The 9,353-nt window shown below is 34.2% G+C and overlaps 1 protein-coding gene across 5 annotated transcripts in view; it reads right to left on the bottom strand.

The window, feature by feature from the left end:
• The window catches only part of LOC106460377 (rab GTPase-binding effector protein 1-like), a 94,232-nt gene that overhangs the window by 30,499 nt on the left and 54,380 nt on the right, over positions 1 to 9,353 (bottom strand). For all 5 annotated transcript variants that reach the window (XM_022387084.1, XM_022387081.1, XM_022387082.1 and 2 more), the window contains exon 10: positions 14 to 138. In XM_022387084.1, the coding sequence (XP_022242792.1) occupies positions 14 to 138 (125 nt within the window). The remainder of the gene's footprint in view (positions 1 to 13; positions 139 to 9,353) is intronic.

Genomic DNA, 9,353 nt, shown 5'->3' with positions numbered 1-9,353 from the left:
AAATCCATCTCACCTCTTCTTCCAACAAAAGCCATTCCTTTTCACTAACCAATCTCTTCCCAACTAAAGAAAAAGTCTCTTGTTCTGCTCGTGCATTGTCTAACAATAATTTTCGAGCTTCCATTTCTGGTGTTAAATCTGGTGAGGAATTTTAAAGGTTTGATTTGGTAAAATTGTTAAAATATTTTATTACAAAACAAAATTAACTAACAAATGCTAACTGTTGTTACTCTTCATTAATTACTGACTTCAACATTAATCAATACAATTGCTGTGATCTAAGTATATAGGATTTTAATAAAGTAAATTAGGGTCCAAACACTTGACAAAGAACAAAATTCTAGCACTTTTTAAGGACTTACCATAATGTAACTAACTTTAAACATCTTATTAAAACATAGAAACAAATAATGTTTAAACCATAACTATTAAACATAGTATTATAAAAAACATATAAATGAATAACAGGACTGCATACACATGTTCTCTCAGAAGTTAACATTTTCCTTACCTGAAAATGTATTTCTGATAGGTACTCACCACTGTACACAAATTAGCTAGTTAACTCTTGAAGTTGTGCTATTTGCCTGAGAAATTTGCATGCCAACAGCCTTGTGAAAACTCCCACCTAAAATTTCCATGAAACATGTGAATTTGCACCATTGTAGGATGATGTACCATGCAGCAAAATCCTCCATCGATAGGAGTGTGACACACCTCTGTGCACAAATGCTTCCTCTATATTAATGCATGAAATTTCTCATTCTTTGACAAGTGCACCAGGAAAGTGGGAAGGAAGGAAGGAAGGGTGGGGATGTGTACGGAGGTATCTGAAATACATTTTCAGTTAAGAAAAATTTTAATTTCCAATATGATCACTTATCTCCGTACACAGATGAGCTAAAATCCCATGTTGTGATGGTGGAAGGACCAGTGCAAATGTTAGCTGGATGAGCCCCTCTTGAGAGCACCAAAAAGAAGCTCATAGGGTGTGACAGGGGCACATCTATGGAAAATCACATCTCATCTCATCTAAGGTTTACTCTTTGCCAGAGTGAGGGTTAGGGAGAGATGAGAAGCCTGAAAGATGTCTCAAGAATGGGCAGAACAGGAACATGACTGTCCAAGAGTTTGCACATAAACCATTGGATGGTCAATACGTACAGTGAGATTGGAGCATGTTCAGACTGTACCTTGTGTGCTCACCTTCTTTATCATCAGTCTCTATGGGTCAATTCCAGCTGTGGAAGAAGGGCACATGTGAAAAATATCTGTGCACAGTTCCTCAACCATCAAACACAAAGGGCCCATGCCAGTTGCAGGAAGAAAGCACCACAGGGGTAACAACTAATAAAGATACTTATGAAACCACCACTCAATTATTAGACTCTACGGGTCTTTTGCCAGCTGTGGGAGTAGGGTTAATGAGCGAGACATCACAGTTGAATATTAAGAAATATCAATTACTTCACAAGTATATACTGTAGGGTCATTACCTTGCAGGAGTAAGTACAGGAGAAACAGAGTAAGGGAGATATGTGTACGAAATTCACTTGGAGATTGCAATGTATCTAGGTAAGGTTGGGGTGATCCACACTAAACTTTGGAAACACCCCTGCCTCTCATCTAAATATAATGGGATCCTTGTTTTAGCACCAGCTGGTAGGTCTCAATTGGTGAGGATTCTCATTGGTCGACCACTCCAGTGGCTGGGAGCTGATATGTGGCAAGAGGGGGAAAGAAGAATTTGTGTAGGGGAGACCTGGAAAATGTGCCCAGATCCATATTGGTCCTTCAATCCGGAAAGGTCTTTTACTCGAGACAGTGCAAAGGGTAACCATGAAACTTTATTTTTCAAAGCCAGTAAGCACTAGCCAGAAACGCAGGCAGATACACAACTCTGGTGCTGGTTTTTTTCCATGGAATTGGTACAGTCTGGGTTAGACTGGCAAAAGTTATATAAACACCAATGAGTAAAACTCCAGTGGTCTTGCGGAAAACCTCATATCACGTGGACACTGATTGGGTCAGGACAGATGGTCTGAGAACCTTCCGTTATCCTGGCCTGATGCGGAATTTTGGGTAAGTGCACTCTATGAGGGAACACTAGCCACCTAGTGGGATCCAAATGTAAAAAAAAGGTGACGAAGGAATAAGTTAATGAATACTCTCATCCCTTACAGGAACAGGATCAACTGAAGAATGGCCATTGGTGGAAGTCAGTATGTTACTGGAGACAAGACAGTCAGATGGTGGAACTGGTGTAATATGAGACAAATGACTGTGAGGTAGTTCACATGGCAACATGGAGAGAAGATTGAGAGAAATTGACAGAAGAAAAACTGAAGAGAGGAAACTTGAGAGAGCATACAATTATCTGCCTTCAGAGGGGCACATATGACACTTATGAACTGGTGGATGCATCCCATAATGAGGTAAGGAGAGAGGTCCCAGGTAGAAGATGAGTCTCAGGTGTGAAAGGACAATGAGGCGAACTACAAGGAGGACGAGTGTGACAAAACACTGAGCAATCCAAACAAAACAAGAGCATCTGTCTGGATCAAAATTAACACCAAAAAAGAGAAACAGAAGGACAGGGTATGGGAGAAAAGGAGTGACCACTGTCCCCAACCATGAAATACGAGGGAAGGAAAGACCGGCCAGAATGAAGGAGAAGAGAAGTGTGGTATTGAGAAACTGTGGTACAAGGGCAAAAATATGCTAACAACGGCGATCAAATGCAAGTGAAATTATTATATCAGGAAAGGCTGCCTGAAACCCAAAACAAAAGAAACACTATAGTTCATGGAAGAACTGTCCCATGAAAGAGGAGGAATATGTTACAATGCAATGAAGTCAAGGGAAATGTGAACAATGAGATCAAAGTGAGAAGTATGCCTCATATAATGTTACAAAGAATTGGTAGAAGGGTAACAGGAGTGGGATAAAGGGAGAGCAACATGACCAGGGAGGTGGAATGGACAAATTCACATGCACAGAGGAGATAATTTTATATCTCTACGAAAGAGCAATGTATGAGTGTTGATAAGAAGGAATGGAAAGTTGAAAAGTGGAAGTCAGGGCTGAGACACAAGAAGATGGAGCAACCGAAACAAGGTCGGGTTTGCCTGTGAGGGACCATCAAAGGGACCACATAAGCAAGAACCTGAGGGATGAGATGGAGGGTAAGACCTGCATAATTAAAAAGATGGGACCAGTCCAAACTGAGAGCACAGGTAGCCAGGGCTGAGGAATGAGGCAGAGGAGACCAGAATAGAGGAAGTTTAGCAATGAGGGGTGTGGCAAGGCAACAAAAGGATGAGGAACGAGTTGAAAGCAGAACAGCAGAAGACAAGTGGGTGAGGAACCAATCCGTGTGTAGGATGTGGTCATGTAAAAAAAAACAGTTTGTTACAATGTGCAGTGCCCCCAGAACATGACAGGTTATGAAACTCACCCAAATGGAATAAGCCCAGTTCTATGTTTGAACATTATCTTCTATATGTGCACATTAACAGTTCTGATATGGGCATCTTTTTCTGTGCATGTCATGAGGATTTACTGAGTTACATTCAAAATTTAATACTAATAATAGTACTTTGTTATCATGGTATATGTATATTCTTCACATAAAAACATACCTACTAATTCAAATTTTAGTAGTATATAAGTTTAAGTTCTTAATTTTATAAAGCAATATTTAAAAAAATCCTCAATTTCCCAAAGTATGAGAATTATGACATATGCTCTCTAGGTATACCCTCTTCTCTAATTTATTTACCACCTCTCCTAAAAGTACAAAATTTAAATTACCCATTATAATTTTTATAGACTTCAATGTTATTTGGTTACAAAGCCATAAACTAGAAAATCAGACCCCTTCTGCCACACCCACCTGTCACATACTTTCTTTTACACATTATCAATAGTTCACTTTGAGACTTAATACTATTATTTAAACCAATATAAAGCCACGGTTTTACTCTATTAAATGATGTATTACATGACATTGTTTTTTCCACAAGGAATTGTCTATTTCCCCTCCAGTTCAAACTTTATTCTCATGGGAAAAGACATTGATGAGATTAGCTGAATTTTTAATGCCTCTTGTCACATAGTTAGAAAGCCAAAAAAACTGTGATAGTTATAGGACATTGTGTGGTTTTTGTATGTTATTATTCTGTGTTCTTTGGTGTAATACTTAAATAAATAAAAAATATTTAGTGCAGTAGTACCATTACTATAAAATGTAGGGTTAAGTTTCTTCCACAGTCGATAGCAAAAAAAAAAGAAAAAAAGAAAAAAACCAGGGAAGTACTTTATTTCTTGTTCTTTATATGTATTATTTATTTATTACAATAAAAGTAACTAAAACATAAAAATATTAGAAACTGTTTAGGTTAGATAAGAAATAATAATAACAATAAAAAAATTTCATGAGGTACGTTTGCAAGTAATTTGTGAGTAGCCCATGCATTATGGAATTCGAAAAAGTAACGTGAGCTATACATTTGCCAAGTGGTTTACAGCTTCTGTTACAGAAATATTAGTTAGACATGGTTGAAAGTGCAATATAACAATAAAATTTAAATATAAAAAGATGTATACTGTTACAAGTTTAAAGCTATTTAGGATAAACAGTTTCGGTTTCCTGTTACAATTTGCAGTCATTCCAGAAAGAAAAAAGGGCGAATTAAAATTATTTCATAATTTTTTTATGGAGGTTATGAGGTTGGTCAAATTGACCGACCATGTATAGAGTTAGAGTATAGAAAATAACAGATAAAATATAGTTTTCTGAAAAAAAAAATACATTCAATATTTATTTAGGAGGATTTAGGGATTACAGAGCAGTCAACACTCTGACACTATAAAATTATGGACAACTTTCTAATAAAAACACTAAATTAGAAATTCTTATTTTTGTCTACAAAAGACTGTTTACTGAAAGCTTGCCAAATTTCTTGAAGGTGCATTAAGTGCTTACTGGGTTAGATAAGGTTAAATTAAATAAGCTAAAAAATTATAATAATAAAAATTCTTCACTTGGTATGCTTACAAGCAGCTCGCAAGTAGCTCATGTGTTACATAATTCAATATATAATGTGAGCTACCTGATCTCTGAGTGATTTACAATTTATGTGGCATGATTGTTATTTGACATGGTTCAAAGGGCATTAAAACAATAAAATGTAAATAGAAAAACAGGTGTATACTGTTACAAGCTTTAAGCTATTTAGGATAAACAAATGAAGTTTCATGTTACAATTTGAAGTTATTCTAATAAGAAGAAAAGGGTAATTTACATATATTTCACTTTGTTTTTTTCGTGGTTACAAGGTCAGTCAAACTGACCAAATGTGTATAGAGTTAGGGTAAAGAAAATAACTGAAGTTTTACTGAAGAAAAAAGTTTGAAATTTATTTAGGAGGTTTTAGAGATTACGCAAATGAAATTTGAGAGTTTTGAAACGAAGAAAAGTATTTTTAATCTTAACACAATTTCGTGTTTTAACATATTTCTAATTTTTTTCACTCTTTCAGTCATCTAATAGAGTTGTATATCTTATTTACGTAGCCTAAATACATACGAAGAAGAAAATAAGCTGAACGAAATTCTAAATTGTAAATGGAGAAATGGTGAAAATACTTCGTTAAAAATTTAGATTTTTTGTCTACAAATGACTCTTAATGATTATTGAAAATTTGCAAAATTTTGTGAAGATACACATAGCATATTAGAAACTATAAATGTCAATTTGGGGTCACAAACTCAGTCAATTAGGCTGAGCCCGTAGCAAGAAAGTTAAGGAATAAGGGAAAGGGTTGAAACAATAACTACTATGAGTATGTGTAACAGATCAAGAAGCCATAACAATGTCTATGTGTGATGTGATATGGAGTAAATGATCATGTCCAAACCCAATCTTCCAAAGATATGTGACGAAGTAATGAACCAGATCTAATCATTATATCCTCTGTGGACATGGAAAGGAATAATGAACTAGGATGAAACATTATCTACAACAAGTACATGCTAAGAAGTAATGAACTATAACAAAATATTATCATTGGTGTGTGATATGTCAAGTAGTAATGTATGAGAACTAAACATTATCTATTTAATTATTTCTAAACATCAACTGTCATATGTATATGGAAAGGAGAAATGAGCCATGACCAAATGTGATATTCTAAGTAATAGTTAAATATGTCTGACATAATCTTCTATGGGTACATGTGAAGCAGTGATTAACTATGCCTAAAGATTAACACCAATATGAACATATTAAGGAGTAATCAGCTATATCTAAACATTATTTCCAATGAGTTACTAGTGAAGGAGTAATGAATTATATCAAAACACTATTATATATATGAACATGTTACGGAGTAAAAACTAAAACTAAACATTAACATGGATGTGTACATGGCACGGAATAATGAACCATGACTAAGCATGGCCTTCCACGTGTACATGCAAAGAAGTTATGAACAAGAATTAAACATTATCTTCTAGGTGGACTTGTTGTTGCTAAAAGAATAAGGAAACTTGAATCAAACATTAACCGCTATGTGTAAAAAGCATGTTATAACCAACTAAGACTAAGAATTATCTTCCATATGTACATGTGAAGAAGTAATGAATTAGATGTAAACAATACCTTATATGTGAACATGTTAAGAAGTAATCAACCAGAACAAAATTTAACAACTATGAATCACATGTTAAAGAGAAACTAACTGTAACCAAACATTAATGTCCATGTTTACATGGTGAGAAATAAGTAAGTACAACCAATCAACAACTTCTAAGAGTACATGTGAACGAGTGTTGAACTATGACGAGACATAATATACTATGTGGTATATGTTAAGTAGCAGTGAATGAGATCTAAATGATGTATTGTATGTGGACATATTAATGAATAATAAACAATGTCTAAACATTAACTCCTATGAGTTACATGTTAAGGAGGAATAAACTATATCTAAACAGTAACCTCTACGTGCTAGTTGATAAGGCAGGGAGAACAAGGTATAAAACAGCAGGTGCAAATTTAAGCCCAATGGAAATGTTGGGTGTGGAAAGAACTGGTCAGGGAGAAGAAAGGAAATCACAGGTAGAAGGTATACATAATGTAGGTGGGAAAATTCAAATGATATTCATTAGATGGAGAAGTATTAGGTGGGAAAAGTTCCTCCATTTTGTCCTCCTCAACTTTAGCTTCAAAATTCTGTGAAATGTGTAGCAGGGACAGAAGAAGAGGGTTTCAGGGATGAACCCACCACACATGGGATGACTGTCACAGACTCAACAGGTGAAAAAACTTCCTAAATTGTTGGTAATTGTGAGTGAAATTTTACTTGCTTCAACAGGAAAATAATTCATATTAATTTGTGAATTCATATTTAAGGGTTGCAAACACAAAGTAAAGTAGTTGATGTGAAATACTTCAACAAGTCTCAGCAAAATTAGGAAGAACATCTTTGTATGACTGTGCCAAGGAAAAGAATGAGGAATTTTGCATATTAATGTAAAGGGAACATTTCCACAAGGAGGTGTGTTGCACTCCGATTGATGGAGGGTTTTACTGCATGACATATTATCATGCAGTAGTGCAATTTTATGTTTCACATGAATTTTAGGTGGAAGTTTTCACAAGGATAACATACAAGTTTCTCAGGCAGAAAGTGACTTCAAGAGGAAAATAGCTAATCTGTGTATGAAAGTGAATGATCGGTGAGTGATCATTTCAAAATATATCCTAAAATGTCATTATTCAAACATGTGTCCAGAAAAATGTTGCATGTTTTAGAAAAAGCAGTTCTATACTTAAACATTTCCTTATTAGATGCTTGGACAACCATGGGTGGAATTTCATCTATCTTCCGTAACTCTAGGATTTTTCCTTTCCATAAGAATAAAAACTAATTAATGCACAAAAGGTTTTACAAATTCAAAAAATAAATCAGAAAAACATGTTCAATTTAGTATGAAATAAATATTCAGTTGCAGTTATATTTGTCAATATTCCATAACTTAGGAACTTATATTTCACAAAAGATTGTTATTTAAAGACTTTTGTCAAGCCTCATCACTTTTATTATGTAAATGCACACAAGATGAAAATGTGAGTGCAACATCAAATATAATTTTTGATTGTGCCACTGCACCATTTAGGCCACTTATTCCTAGTACAAAAACTTCACATGATCAACACAGCTGCAATGCTGTAATACAACTTGTACAACAAACAACACTACACTGACAAACTTATAAGCTTTTATGAAATGCAAACTATAAGGTTTGAAAATAAATGTTTAAAAGGAATTTTCTCAGTGCATTGCAATTAATTTACACTATGAATCTCTTTTTACCAAATTCCACAACCTTCCAGAACCCATGCAAATTGTGTAAGTCATAAAAACATATTTATTTGGTCTCTGATTAATCTCATAGAACTTGTACACATGGCTGGTGCTAGTGGGAAACTACATGCCCACCCCCAGCTAAAGCTATCCATTAATCTAATTGTTGATTTCTTTTAAATTTTGCCCCACTATATGTCTCACTATCCCCACTTAACTCTTTCCACAAGGGTCAAAGGCCACGTCATTGCATTTGTTGATTTGCATTCAAAATTTTATTGAACTACTACTATCAACTACTATTCTATGAATTTATATCAATAAGTTTGGTATCAAACTGTAAATTATAATTCAAATTTTAGTATTACACATTATTTAATTTCTTAATTTAAAAGTAAATATTAAAAACACACCTAAACATAGATTTTTTGTGTGTCACGTGTACGTTAAATGCAGCACTGGTTCAAATTAGATGTTTGTGATGTCAAAATATAAAGTCTATAATTTCGTATGGGTTAATAACTCAAATTACTGATAGTAACAAGCTAGAATATCAAATAACAACCTCCTAACTTTTCTAATTGCTGAGATATTACTCATGTACTGAATCAAACACAGTGGCCCTGCTCACCTCTTTCCATTTTTGGAAATGCTTCCTTATATACACTTACTTCTGTCTTTAGTCTGCTCAAAATTTCATATATTTTAGACCCAAATACAGCTTAATTACTAAGCTTGATAAGTTATAATGGAATTTTATGGTATCGATGTAGCAATTTATGATTTTTTGGTTATTTAAAATGTATATATAAAAACCTTTAAAATATTTTTTTGTTTCATATCCTCCACATCCAAAATTTTAAAAGGTTTAGCAACCTACATCAAGCAGCAATCAAGTACAAAGGTCATAACTAGAAGAGATAATTGTTTGCTTTATTTCTTTACTGTTTTATGTTTTAAGAAAAATAAGTTTAAGAACTT

Source organism: Limulus polyphemus, unplaced genomic scaffold (assembly GCF_000517525.1).
Source record: "Limulus polyphemus unplaced genomic scaffold, Limulus_polyphemus-2.1.2 Scaffold761, whole genome shotgun sequence".
In the NCBI taxonomy this organism is placed as follows: domain Eukaryota; kingdom Metazoa; phylum Arthropoda; class Merostomata; order Xiphosura; family Limulidae; genus Limulus; species Limulus polyphemus.
This window is presented reverse-complemented; position numbering and strand designations above follow the sequence as displayed.